At 47.5% G+C, this 14318-nt stretch overlaps 2 protein-coding genes across 8 annotated transcripts; both read right to left on the reverse strand.

The window, feature by feature from the left end:
* Positions 1-1717: 1717 nt before the first annotated feature.
* On the reverse strand, positions 1718-6141 carry LOC120708076 (basic salivary proline-rich protein 1-like). Its single transcript, XM_039993173.1, has 3 exons — positions 5812-6141; positions 4351-4620; positions 1718-3272 (listed from the first exon to the last, which is right to left on the reverse strand). Exons 1-3 carry the CDS (start codon positions 5956-5958, stop codon positions 1959-1961), a joined length of 1731 nt encoding a protein of 576 aa, XP_039849107.1. The 5' UTR covers positions 5959-6141; the 3' UTR covers positions 1718-1958.
* Positions 6142-9576: 3435 nt separating this feature from the next.
* Positions 9577-13958, reverse strand: LOC120708077 (pentatricopeptide repeat-containing protein At3g58590-like). 7 transcript variants are annotated; one of them, XM_039993174.1, is made up of 5 exons: positions 11814-13958; positions 11071-11137; positions 10663-10673; positions 10175-10629; positions 9577-10082 (listed from the first exon to the last, which is right to left on the reverse strand). In XM_039993174.1, exon 1 carries the CDS (start codon positions 13849-13851, stop codon positions 11824-11826), a length of 2028 nt encoding a protein of 675 aa, XP_039849108.1. In that variant the 5' UTR covers positions 13852-13958; the 3' UTR covers positions 9577-10082; positions 10175-10629; positions 10663-10673; positions 11071-11137; positions 11814-11823. The 7 variants fall into 7 exon arrangements, with proteins under 7 accessions (XP_039849108.1, XP_039849109.1, XP_039849111.1 ...); XM_039993175.1 differs by having other exon boundaries at positions 11055-11137; XM_039993177.1 differs by adding an exon at positions 11234-11304 and having other exon boundaries at positions 10175-10673.
* Positions 13959-14318: the final 360 nt, after the last annotated feature.

A 14318-nucleotide genomic window follows, 5' to 3' on the forward strand; every position in this document is an offset into this window, starting at 1 on the left:
CGGAGTGACAGACAGAGGACGACGGTGCTCGTGCTCGGAACGGAGGCCCCGCACCGCCGCCGCTCGTGGCCTCGTGGGTGGACCCGCTGCGACCACACCACTTGACCCGCTGCCTCCGCCTCCCGGCCTCCTCCCCCATCCACGGCTCTACTGATCCGCTTCCGGCTTCCCCTGCCCACTGCTCTGGCCCTTTCCGTTTCCCCGTGCGATATTCAATTTAACGGCGCTTCCGGGCCCACCCCTCGGCGCGTACGGATTAGATCGGCAACAGTACTAGCGGTAGGCATAGGAGGCTGAGCCGCGGGCCCGGGAAGCACGGGAGGTTTGGGGTTCCTAATGCGGGCCCAGTGGTAAGCGGCAGGAGGCTGTCCGAACAGGTGGTGAGTGTGTCACACTCACACCCGGTACGGCAGCAAAAGCTGGCGACATCCCTGGGATAAACACGTTGGCCGCAGCATCGTGAGCGAATGGCCGCCTGGTGAGAAGGCAAGAGGCTGCCTATTAGTATTCACGGAACTGTCATTGGATGTCTGGGATCTTTTTTTTATTTTCCCTCTCGCCTTCAGTCCTCCTCCCCACCCAAAACTGACCTCGGAACGGGACGAAATCCTCGGGCCGACGATCTACGGCAACGGTAAAAAAAAAAACAGGGAGAGAATTCTTGAGCAGACAAAAGGAGAAAGAATTCTCACCGGAGTAGAGTAACCGAGCGCCGCCTCCGCCGCCGCACCGGTGGGTGAGGAGATGGAATCCGTCTCTCCTTGACCCCTTCCGTCCTTCGAACCCCGCGGCCTGCGTTCCTGCTTGCCGCTCGATCCTTTCTGCAACTGATTGGAGACGGAAATGGGAATCAGAGGAGGTACGGCTGCGTATGAGGAGATTTCGCAGCGGAATCGGAGTGGACTGACGTACCCGTCTCGAGAAGGCGTTAGCTCGTTTGCGTTGCGCTCTCGCAGCTTGGCCTCGTTGCCCTGTTATCGCTAGGGGGGGTAAAGGCCTAACATTTTGAACTAGAAAATCTAAGGATCGGACTTTAAAAGGGTCGGGCTCTAAATATATATATTTTTGAACTAAAAATTTTAAAGACTTTATTAGGCTGTGAAGAGACCATTAGGGCCATGGCCCATTACCACCCTTAGTTATCGCCCACTAGCCACTAGAGGTGTTTCTACGTTTCGCCGCGGAGAAAGAGCAAAGATGCTCTTCTCCGTTGGGCCGTGATTCTTGTATGACCAGAGCAAGTTCCAAATTCCCCCTCCCATAATCGTTCAAAAAAAATATTCCCCTCTCATCACTACAGTCCAATCTATGCACACAGTACTTTCACATGCCTGCTGAGTGCTGACGTGTAAAAAAATTGTAAGCATATGACCCATACCCGGTTGTCCCTCGAGATCTTCATTATTCTAAAAGACGGGAGATTTGATCGAACTATACCGTGGAACCAAACCTTAATCGAGCGAATAACTGCGACCAAAACAAAATTTAAACAAAACAAAATCAATAGCAAACCTTACGAAAACAAAAAGGAAAGCAGCGACTTTACTGTATTTAGTTTATTTGGAAGAGCCGTTTTTTTCTTATAATAAAAAAGGATTCCCTTAATATTGCAATGCAAGCCAAGAAAACCGTTTTTGGGAGGCGAAACTCTCCCAGACGATGCTTAAGTTGAGGGGCAACAGTAGATAATCATCACCTGGCATTGCACTCCAAAAAATGACAAGATCCCTGTCAATAATTTTGCTTCAGTATAGATCTGAGTAGTCCAACTGGAATGATACGTTCGTAGTACACGTGCCGCAGCAATTAGATGAAACTCACAAATTATATATGTACATCGTACAGACAAGCAGTACACGGCATCAGCTCAAATCTTATTTACTTAGCTAAGTGATAACGGTCATAAGTCATAGCACACATCCGCGAACGACACCCAAAGACCCAAAGTTGGACCAAATTCACCATGCTCGAGGGGGTGCTCCGGACCCAGCTTCGTTCAGCCTGTCGAGCAGGGTGTTGAAATCCATCTGCTGGCCGCTCTCGGCCATCCTCTGGGTCACGTTCAGCACCTGGTCCCTAGGATATCCCATGGCGATTGCCTTCTCAATCATTTCTCCATAGGGATGGCCACGCATCATATGAGACCCTGGATGGCTCATGCCACCACCTGGGGGGATCTGTGGTGGCTGGACTGCTGGAGGGCCGCTCGGCGGGTAGCCATAACCTGCACCGTAGCCTTGCGGATTGCCCTGTGGTGCGAATTGTGCAGGACCACCAGCATAGGACCCTTTGCTTGGAGGTGGCCCATAGGAACTCTGACTTGAAGGTGGGATCTGCGGCGGTGGCTGAGACGGCGGGAAGCCAGGTCCTCCATATGAATATGGTGCTTCAGAATGGTTCGCACCTGACGGAGCAGCAGTGTTGTATTGTCCTTGCATAGCCACATTGCCAGGCAGAGCTTCAGGGGTGGGGTTCACAGGCTGCTGGGGTGGATAATGAGGGTAATTTGGTGGGGTTTGAGGTCTCATCTGAGTTTGCACAGGGTGGTGCTGTGGTTGCATTGCCTGTGAAGGAAGCTGTGGGTTAGATTGATGTGGTTGCACTGGTGGCAGAGGGTATTGTTGAGAACCAGATTGGGGCTGCTGCCCTGGTTGTGGAGGAAACTGCTGCACATTAGACAACTGGGGCTGCTGTGCAGATGGAGGAAATGGCTGCGAAAGAGTCTGCTGTGGCTGAGCCACTGGTGCAGGAGTTGGCTGGGAGGATTGCTGGTGCCACTGCTGCTGATAAGGAGGGTAAGACTGCAGCTGTGTTTGATTTCCGGCCTGAGGCGATCGGGATGAAGCATGGACCGGAACATCTTGAGCTGGGGGCCTTGCTGGCAAGTACTGCAACTCTGGTTGCAATTGCTGCCCCTGTGTGTCCTGGCGCTGTGGATAGTAGACGATGGCTTGGCTAAGAACATAGCGGTCCTGCTGAGACACAGGAGGGGCAGGTGCTGCTTGCTGCACAGGTTGATCCTTGTACTGTTGGACTGATTCAGAGGCTCTAGGTGCAAGTGATGGCGGGTTCACCTGATGAGGCAAAACAAGGGCCAATTGCTGGCCCGATGTATCAGGCTTTTCTTCAAGTTTCTTTGGCTCAGGAATAGATGGTGTTGGTACATCTTCCTTCTTTTTAGGTGTATCTAGTGTAAGTTGGAATTTGGCCAGTTCCTTCTGAGCTTCAGCTAACTCCTGTTTGTCCCTAAGAATTTGGACAGACCTGTGCACCTGCACCATTTAAATTTTAATATAGTTGAGAAATTTTGAATAGAGAAAATGTGAATCATATGCTCAAAGGTCTATCAAATACATAAACATAAACATAAACACAGCATAGATGTAGAAATTGAACAATAAGCAGTAAATGACCCCCCCCCCCCAAAAAAAAAAAGGAAGCCACCTCTAAAATTGGATATGACATGGATTTGTTAGAATTTATTGTTATATATATTAGGACAGAACCAGCTGCAAATTGTAGGCTCCAGCCTACATATACTAATTTACATGCAGAGGACCACCATTAACTATGGTTTAGCCAGGGGCCTACATGGCACATAGTGACATAACAAGATTAGAATGGAGTGTACAGCAGGCAATGAGCATGGATAGCCAGAGGACAGTAGAACCTCTGGATTATTCTCCCATCATAATTACTGATCCCTGCATTGTCATTTCTATGCAAATCACATCAATAAGACTATAACAGCGGTGGACCAGTTGTGAAATAGTGAAAGTGCCTTCTGAATTAAAGCATGCATAGTACCATGACATCATTCTAAGCATGTGGTCACAATTTTATACTATCCATCATGGTTATAACTAATAAAATAAACAAAAGCAACATTAGCTGAAAAGTCTTCAAAGACATATCACATAAAAAAAATCAAAGTAACAACAACAGATGCAGTCTGGGTTCATATATCTGAATGGGTAAGCTAATGATTCTCTATAACAAATAAATTCCACAGCAGGGACTCAAGTTACTATTGACAGTATCCACCACACACAAACATATATGAATAGTAAATATTACATGTAAGAATGTTCTGAATCCTGGATTAACAAGAATCCTACAAAGACGGTCTCATATAAAGAAATTATCACATTAAGAAAACAACACATCAAGCAACTCAAAAGGTTGTCACTAGTACTATACCGATACAGATGAAGTGCTAAACCTATAACATGATCATAGTACTATATTGATTCTAGAATTATAAGATTGGAGAGACAGGCAATATGGGGATAACGCGGAAGCATCATCTAGCTAAAATCTAGTCATGCTCAAAGGTACTAATTTACTTACTTCATGTAGATGCTTCTCAAGAGACTTCAATCTATGATCAGTCTCATCACGAAGAACATCGCTTCGAAGTTCACCTATGGATCGCTCAAGCTTATAGCAATAGATCTCCAGTTGTGAAAGCCGACTAGTGATTCCCTCAAGAGATCGTAGCAAATTATCAGCATACTTTTTCATGCATTTCTCAACAGCAGAAAGTACATCCTCCTTTCCATAACTTTCTTGTTCATAAGCTTTCACAAACTGTCTCCCCAATCTGCTGTCATGAAAATCCTGTTGCAAAGTACAGGGAGGGCTGAGAATAATGAATGCAAGATAAACATAATTATCACTAACACAGGATCAATGGGAAAAAATCGCTAATTCAAGTGAAGCCATCGAACCAGAAACTAGAGCTCTATGCATTATATGCAGCAATCGACCAGGATACCATCGCGAATCTATGGAAATACCCCTTTAGCAAATAATCATCCTAAAAGTTAGGCCAATCCACCTTCTAAAGCACAAGGTTTCTTAGGGACTTATAGATTGATCTTTCCTAGTTCGGGCAATAATAATAGCAACATTGGATGGTTCCTGTTATGACATTTATGAACTTCTCAAAATTTTCAACCCAGCATTAACAGAACAGTAACCTATGCAGACACAAACAAGTATGCAAGAAAACTTTGACTAAATACTGGAGATCACACTGTTTAGGGTCCGCAAACCCTGACCAAATACCCTCCTGGTAATATTAGGAGCTACTGTTCGCGAAAAAGTCTTCCCAGTCACATTTTCTAAAGCTTAGACTTATTTCATCAACAAGTTCTAGATCCCAAGGCACTCAGAACATATGTCAGGTAAACGAAACAATCACAGCCACTATCAATCATTATCTGACAATAGGATTGTTCGATACAGAAAAGGAAAATACCAGAGCAGCGCCTGTTTAAACAGCACGGCTCTCAATCACTACAGCAATAATATACAAAGTACAGTTTAAAACCTATCATGAAGTGAAAGTTTACTGTCTGTTTGCATTATTTATAAACCCATGCTTCTGATCACATGAAGGGTCAGTCAAGTCAATATGGCCCGAGAATCTCAATGCTGAAAAAAAGAGAGTAACACAATTCTGCCTAAGATACACTATACAAAATTATGAAAATCGTGTAAGAATATCGACGATAATAGTCGAGTAATAGAAACCTAAGTCATGCATAATTACATGAGAACCCACAAAATCTTCCATCAATCAGTTAAATAAGAAGTCGGAACTTGTCCAGATAGTTCCATTTGTCCTCGCAAACTTTGCAATCCATCCAACGGATTCACGGGAAATACGAGGCCACAAACATCGAACGAAAATCGACCCCCACGCTTCGGTCAAGGCTTCGCGCGCAGATGGCTAGACACTAGCACGCGCAAAGGGGATCAAAGCAGCGAGCAGAGGAGGAACAAGGGAACTGAGCGGAGGGGCACCTTGTCGGCCGGATCGGGGCGCTTGGGCTCGGATGTGGCAGCGAAGTCGTCGTAGGAGCAGAGCACGTCGTCGCCGCCGAAGTCGAAGCTGCGGGAGCCGCCTCCGCCGCCGGAGCCGCGGCCCGGGGGGGCGCCGGAGCCGGACATCACGGGGCTAGGGTTTTTGCCCGGGCGGCGGGACGGGCGGCTTTGCTTGGAGGAGAAGGGAAAGGGGAGGGGTTGTGGTGGTGGTGGTGGTGGTGGTGGTGGTTTCGCAGGGAAAGGGGAGGAAGGTGAGGAGGAAGAGAGATTAGTGTGAGGAGGGATGACGTCTTTGGGCGGTTTGGCCTTGTTCCGGGTGCCGCTGGGGTGTTAATTAAGCAATGGCCTCTCGCCGTCTCTCGGTTGAGTTGAGACGATAAGACTGGGCTTATAGTTTTCTAAACTGGCTTGAGATGTACGACTGGGCTTAGTAGTTTTCTAAACCGGCAAGCCGAGATCGTTCGTCTTCGTTGTTTAGCGAAGCCCAACATGATTGACGGAATATCTGTCCGTCAGGCCCTCGTCGTGATTCCAGGTCTTCTCTTGTTCATTTTTTCTCGGTCCATCTGCTTTTGGGCCGAGTACTGGTGCGCACACGGGGACGAAGCTAAGCTGGATCAGAACTGGGCTTTTCATCTTTGGGTTGGAAATTCTAGTAAGTTTACAAGGCCGCAGCCCACAAGGCCGTATAGATAGATGCATTCGCCGCAAATGTTAATGCTTAATGACATTCCCCCTCAAAAAAAAAAAATAATGACACTGAGATGCTTTATATTATTACCCACTTTATATATTGATTAATGCCTTTGTTGGAACACATCGAGATCGACATCCACTTCGTTCGGGAGAAGGTAGCCATTGGTGAACTTCGCGTTCTTCAAATTCCAAGCGCCCGTCAGTTCGCAGATATATTCACCAAGGGTCTGCCGACGGCGTTGTTTGAAGACTTCCGGTCCATCCTCTGCGTCGGTTCCACGAGCTGAGACTGCGGGGGGTGTTGGAACTCATGTACCTGAGCGACGCGGTCTTGCGCACGACGCGCTCTGCGCGCGACGCGGTCCCCGCCTCGCGGACGACGCGCTCCACTCGGCTCCGTTCACGTGCTCCACGCTCCGCGCGCCCCGCTCGACGTCGCCCGCAAGGCGCGCGCTCGCCACGCCCTGCATGGCTCACCCGCGGCTCCTGTAATCTAGCTGAGTCCGTTAGCCTAGAGCTCTCTTGTAAACGTGTATATATACTACACAGTGCATCAATACAACCTACAGTTGATCCAAATCCTTTTCTACAGCCTTTCGTTTGATCCGATCTTGATAAGAGACCCACTACCCATCGACCTTTTCGAGTCAGATGACGTGGTGATCCCGCATTTATTAATCGCAATCCTGCGCCCGGCTTGGTCATAATCCATGAGAACGGCGCACATCAATCAACCAATCATTTCAACTTTATAAAAACTGCTAAAGTTGCTCGATCTTTTGGTCGATATATATGTAAATATGTACTAGTATCGTATCGTGTGGTGCGTCAGTATGTTCTGCTGCGTAGTGCAGATCATCTGATGCCAATAGCTGGAGAATGGAAGACATTATCGAAGAAAAACATTTATAGTACATGTTCACGCTGATCATCAGCCGCTATAGATAGTTTTAGTGCACAATTTCATTGCATAGTTATCAAGATTGAAAACTTGGCAAATGTGCCGATTGAGTTTTGTGGTGATGAAACCCCTCTCTCATTTCATGAAATTAACTCTCTCTCTCTCTCATCTCTCCTCGTAATGATAATGCCAAATCAGCAAAATTACTAATGTAGCATGTTATTTAATGCTTATAAAACTCATGATAAGACTTCAATTAAGACTGATCTAATAATAATAAGTTCATTATACAGGTTACAACAACAACGGAAAGAAAACGATCCAAAGGCTAAGATTCAACCACAGCAAGTATTGTATGCATGCATGCATCAGCACACTGTGTCGTGCAATGCTCAACCCGTCATTACAGCACTGCAGCTTGTTGGTTTCAAACTTGCGCTTTCTTACAACTCGCGTATAGAAGAGTACACTAGTTTAAACCCCTAGCGCGTGTACATGATGTCACGATGACAGGTACAATAAACACGGCCGGCTGAAATCCAATAATGCGGATTCAGTATTATTTGTAGAGGAAAAAAAAAAGTGACGCTGGAACGTATGGTTTCAATGATATTCGTGCGACTTCAATTTACGCGCCATTGGGAAGCCAAAGAGGTGCGGGTATGGCTTGCAAGGCGTGGCAGCGTCGTCCTTGCATAGTTGCATTGGCCTCCTGCCATGGATCGACGACCTCTAGTTGTGGTGCTGAGGGTCCGGGCCGGCCGGCACCTCCCGCTTGCGGGCGGCGTCGTCCAGGCTCTGCACATTCCAGTTCCACCTCCCCCGACGAATGCCGCCGCCGCCGCCGGCCATGTCGTCGTCGATGCCCGCCGGGGCAGCATAGCCTGCTGGTACGACTCGAGCTCCCGCCGTCGTCGCCGCGAGCGCCGCGCCGAAGACCAGCACGAACAGGCAAAGCACAATGCCGGCGCGGGCAGCCATGGATCGGAGGTGGTGGAACACGCAACGGTCGAGAACGAACGTGTGCGATGAGGTGGCCGATGCACCGTGAGCCGGCCGTGTACCAGTGTATGCGCCCGTGCAGGACTGGTTGTGGGTGTCTGTGTGTGTGTGTCGAATCGGTCGTGGCCTGTCATGGCCAGGTGCCGCTGACTATTTATAGGGCCAATGAAGCGGGGCCGCACAGTGAAGCGGTTACAGAACAAGGATTCGTTTGGGGGGACCCCCCGGGCCCCGGGCGTTTTTGTGGATAATTGGTGGGTGGATTCAATCTCGGCCGGCGTGGTGATCAACCACCGCATTGTGCGCCTAGGCACGTCGCCTGCCGGCCCCGTCCGAGTGGCCACCATCGCTCGCTCGTAGAGAGAGAGCAGCAGCAGCAGCTTGCGCCGGCCGGCACACCACGCCTGGTGCGGCACAACTTTTTGTGCGACGATATCCCCTGCTGCAACGGCCAGCGCCTTTTCGCACTGCGTGGGGCCCACTGCGTGCGTTGTGCGTCTTTGAGGCTAATCCCACCAAGTTTTATAGAGACTTCATGCACGTTGAGGTGTCACATAGGCAAAAATGATGACATGATAAGAAATTTATGAAGAGAGAAGAAATGAGTTTCATTGAGGTGAAACTTGGGTTACACTGTTTTCAAAACTATGAAACTTGATGAAACTAGTATTGAGGGCTAGAGAGTTTCATCTATCTAATTTCACCCAATCATGTTCATAGTAATTGAATGCAATGACTCATTTATAAAATCGTGAAATGAAACTATGCATTGAAAGACCCCATTTCATCCATACTTTTAAAAGTCTTTTGATGATGTGTCATTCTTGGTAATCGTGTATTTAAACTTTGCACTGGGATTAGTCTTAGGCGATGGATGGCGAGGCGCAAGCCAATGCGATGCTCCGATGTTCGCCTTGCGCGTTGGGTGTCGGTCAGCGGCTGCTTGTACCTGTGCTGACTGGCATGCTGCGCCACAAAAAAGTAGCTAGCTAGGAAGGTTCCATTCATGTGGACGGATGGAGCACGAATGGAGCACTAGGAAGGACCGAAAGGTTTTACAGCAACTGACGTTGACAGGATCCGCGTGGGAACAAGTGACTCGAAATAATATCCCAGTCACTGTCTTACAGTTGCAGAGGTATGTGTACGTCAATCTGTGCAAGGAGAAATTGCTACGCCAGCATACATTGAAACTCAGGTGCCAAAACACGATCCGAAGTTGCGACATTTCCAAGGTAGCACCGGATGCATCTATGACATGTGGGTCCTATTTTGACAAGCGGCGATCACTCCAGCGATATGTTTGGAGGCAATTTTTGCCTTTGTGTAAGTAATGGCATGATCGACAGCCAAACATTTCAAAAACAAGAAGGATCCAAAGGTAACAAAACCAAACACCCAGCCTTGAGTTCAAGTAAAACCGAGAGACGTAGCAGCACGCTACATTACGAACTTGGCACTGCCAGGCGCTCTCAGCCCGCCCTTGGGTGGGAGGGAGAACTGCTGCTCTGACCCTGCCTGCATTTGTGGAGATGGGGCCTTCAAGCATGTACCAAGAGATGGTATTGAGGCGATCACCCCAGGAAGTCGCTCACTGAGTGCAAGCTTCATATATACCACGGCGCTGCACCAGGGAAAATGCCACTTTGTACTGACAATTCAAAAAAATACAGTAAGTATTTTGAATCAATATGAAATGAAAGGCAAAACAAGATCGACAGAATTAATAGTTACAGGACTTACATTTGGTAAGTTGTAGTGCTCTAGAACTATAAATTTTGCTATCTCATTTTGATAAGTAATTGCAGATATCTGCACCACCAATTAGATAATTGCAAGTCTCAAGTGAGAAAATGCTTTGAATTCTTTGACCAAATCACCTTTCAGGTATGAAGACAAGAGTGCCCCATCACCAACGATTACTTAACGAACACCTTTGTCGCTATGCAGACAGTGCCCAGCCGGAAGGAAACGCAATAGCCAATAAAAGCCTTTGCTTGGATGCTATATAAGCCTTATTGCCTTGCTAATGTGCATGCTTCGTCAAAAGCGCCAGGTGCCTCAGATTGTCAGTAGGTGTCTGTGTCCTAGACTTGTGCTTTATAGTCTTTGCAATTGATTAGCCACATCCTAACTTGCAACAGCCAGCTGACCTTCCCATACCGCGAAAAGACAACTTGAAGAATTGTATGGGATAATCATCCAAAAGCAAACCAAGAGGTCACAAATAAGGATTAGTTATCTGTCAAAAAGGAATCCACGTTTCAGATACACATTGAGTAGGAAAGACACATAGTATAAGAGTTATCCACATAGTTCCAAGCATTTTAAGCATCAAATGCAGGTCAACATCATTGGTTTAACCTACTAAACCCATTCCAGTCGGTTTAACCTCACTATTGACCGTACGCAGCTGAGTGCACCTTGGCAATTCCAAAACAATCATCGTTACCTTTTACCCTCCTTTTGGCACACTCGTGGATGGAAGTGCCCTTTTCCAGTAAATAAACTGATTCAAATATAATAGTAGATCCTTTATGCTGACTACAATTTTAAGTCATGGCATGATTCTTCAGTTCTTCACATTCATTGGATTACTTGAATATCAGTAATGGCACAGTACCTTGGGATGTGCCTACCTTGATACTCATTTCCATTTAGTTTCTCTTGGAGACTTGGGCATGCACTTCTCCCTTCCCTTGTGACCTTCACAAAGAACAAGGATCAGATTCAAGTGCCCAAGGGTGCATTATCATTCAAGACATTAACAGCTGAATGTTGAGGGCTATGTTCCCAGATTACCACAATGGCCAGACATCCTTCTTGCCCGAGCCTAATTATGACGGAACATCATAGATACCTCCTTATTCTTGCTGCTACACAAAGCATGGTGGAATGCAGGATGAGAAGCAGCATGATGTGAGATTGATAATAATTGTGACCTAGAATAGGGTGGGTTTGGTACAGTGGTAGCATTACATTTGTGTGGTGGACATGCTGTGTAAATGTGGACAGCCTCATAGATCTCTGGGCTCAAATCAGCCTTCTTGAATATAAAATGCGATCTTTCAACACTGGTTAAGTCTTATAATTAACCAACTTACCAACTTAAGATGTTATTAGTAAAGAACACGAATTTGTGGGGAAACAAAGATGCAAACCACGATGCCACTGCATCTACCAGAAAATCTACAACAATGAGAATGCATAAGTCAACATCTAAATGGATGGACCAAAACAGGTGTGATGATATTATAAATCTTCTATTCAAGTTGTATCTTCATTATGTGCAAATCCAACAGAAATGAACTTGATCCCATACAATCTAAATATTGAACTAACAGCAAAAAAGATGGATGAGTTAATATGAAAAAAAACACACCTCTACGCCTCTACAGTTTATCAAGAGCAATTCTATTTGATCCATTGCTAGCAAAAACTTGTACTTCAGTTACACCATATGTCTTGCATCCTTGGAGGAATGTGCGCCATATGACAGTACTTGGTTGGAATGGCATGCCTCTAATCACAACCTCAGCTTCCTTCAAATGACCACACTTACACAGCATGTCCACCACACAAATGTAATGCTCCATCTCAGCTTCAACTGAATAATTAGCTTTCACATTTTTGAATATCTTCATCCCCTCCTCCACAAGTCTACCATGTCTACAAGCTGACAGAACTGCTAGAATTGCTACTTTGTCAGGTTTGCAGCCATCCTTTTCCATGGCTTTAAACCATGCCAAGGCCTTATGAGAAAACCCATTAAGTCCAAGGCCGGAAATCACAGCTGTCCATGAGATAAGGTTCCTATCTTTCATTTCCTCAAAAACTTTGAGACAGTCTTCAATTCTACCACATTTAGCATACATATCTAGCAACATATTATCAACATAAGTGTCACAGCAACCGGAAATGGTCTTGATGATAAGCCCATGAATCAACTTACCAAGATCAAGACTGTTGTTTTTTGTACAAATGCTCAGCAAGCTCACAAATATATAGTTATCGACATGGTACCCCATAATTCTCATCTGCTTGAAAAATCCAAAAGCTTCAATATAATCACCACTGCGTGAGCAAGCAGTAATAAGTATGCTCCATGAAGTAGTATCTCTAGCTTGCTGATGTAAAAGTAGCTTCTTAGTTTCTTGGTACATGCGAGCTTTATTATACACCCCAGCTAAAACATTCATGGAGACACTACAAGAATCAGGATTCAGTGCAACTCCATAAGTCAAGGCATCAGAAACAATGCCATGTGAAGCATACGATGATATGATACCACTTGAAACATAGTCATTATCACTATGACCCAATCTTGTCACTAATGAGTGAATCTGCTGGAGATCCAAAAAAGAAGGATCCTTGAGAGATGCAGAAAAACTAACTTCATTCGGTTTAATCCCTGATCGTAACATGTCTCTCAGAATAGCCAAAGAAGTTGGGCCGTCGCTATCAGAGTGACCAGAAATCAGAGCATTCCAACACGTGGTGCTATTCTCAGGAATCTCTTCAACTACTTTACGTGCATCCCTCCAACCAATACAGTTTGCATAGAAATCAACCAATGAGGTGTTGAGAAACTCACTTGTATTGAGATTTCGCTTGATAACTTTTGCATGAATAAACTTCCCATGCTCATGTCCATTCATACTGGCGCAGGCATAAAGAACGCTGGCAAATGTTGTTTCATTTGGCAAATCACCCCGACGTTGCATACTTAAGAAAAGCTCAAAAGCTCTCTCTGGGACGTTACTCCTAGCAAAACTGGCTATCACTGTATTCCAAGAAGCCACATCTCTGAACACCAACTCATTGAACATCTTCTCTGCAACATATATAGCACCGCAAGTGCAGTATGAATTCAACAATGCATTTGCAACTGCTGGGAAGGAATCCATTCCGATTTTCCACACGAGACCATGAACTTGCTCCAGCGACCCAAACGCAGGCAACACTGCAACAAGAGAGCCGTCTGATAAGCCATCGCCGCTTCTCACTAGCTCCCTGAACCAGAACAGAGCATCGCGGGAGCGTCCAAACTGCACGAACGAAGAGATGAGACAGTTCCAGGTGACCACGCTCCTCACCGTCATTTCACCGAACACCTTGAGCGCTCCGTCGAACCGCCCGCTCCGCCCGAAGAACCCCACCAGCGAGGTCCCCGAGTAAGGCTCGCCGTGGAGCAGCCCTCTCTTGAGGATGTGAGGGTGCAGCTGCGCGGCGCAGCAGGCGGTGGCGGAAGGCGATGCGAGGATCGGCGCGAAGGTGAAGGCGGTCGGGGCGACCCCTGCGGCGAGCATGCGCGCGAGGAGCGAGAGGGCGTCCGCCGAGCGGCCGGTGCGGGCGCGGGAGGCGATGAGGGAGTTGAAGAGGGAAGCCGAGGGCGGCGGGCTCGGGCGCCGCGGTCGCATCCCGTCGAGCAGGCGCCAGGCGGCGGGCGCGGCATGAGGGAGCTGGCGGGGGAGGCGCGCGGCGCAGTTGGGTTGAAATGTCGAATCGCGGCGCGCGCGCGCGGTCTGCGGTCTGCTGCCCGTCGCCCTGTTGGCTGTCGCGCGAAACGGCGGTGCTACGACAGCAGCGAGTAGAGATGGGCCGGCCGTGCCTGGGCCGAGCGGTCGGCTGACGGGCGTTTTTTTTATATATATTTTTCATTTTCGTTTTTTACAAAAATATTTTTTCATTTTCGAAATTTACAGAAATATACCCCGGCTGCCCTGCTGCCGTGCGGCCAGGACGGCCGCCCGGCAGCGGGGCGGCAGGGGCATTTCTGAAAAAAAATCGCGGAGAAAATTGCGTTCCGGTCCCTGGGGGCCGGTCGCCCGGCAGCGGGGCGGCCAGCCCCCCAGGCCACCCGGCAGTGGGGCGGCCGGCCCTGGCT

Source organism: Panicum virgatum, chromosome 5K (assembly GCF_016808335.1).
Source record: "Panicum virgatum strain AP13 chromosome 5K, P.virgatum_v5, whole genome shotgun sequence".
In the NCBI taxonomy this organism is placed as follows: Eukaryota; Viridiplantae; Streptophyta; class Magnoliopsida; order Poales; family Poaceae; genus Panicum; species Panicum virgatum.

Excerpts from the sequence above, each read along its gene's own strand:
- LOC120708077 (XM_039993178.1), bottom strand. The coding sequence starts at position 13,851 with ATGCGACCGCGGCGCCCGAGCCCGCCGCCCTCGGCTTCCCTCTTCAAC.
- LOC120708076 (XM_039993173.1), bottom strand. The coding sequence starts at position 5,958 with ATGTCCGGCTCCGGCGCCCCCCCGGGCCGCGGCTCCGGCGGCGGAGGC. Across the intron at positions 4,621-5,811 it reads GCCCCGATCCGGCCGACAAG|GATTTTCATGACAGCAGATT; the intron begins GTGCCCCTCCGC and ends ACTTTGCAACAG. Across the intron at positions 3,273-4,350 it reads TTGAGAAGCATCTACATGAA|GTGCACAGGTCTGTCCAAAT; the intron begins GTAAGTAAATTA and ends TAAATGGTGCAG.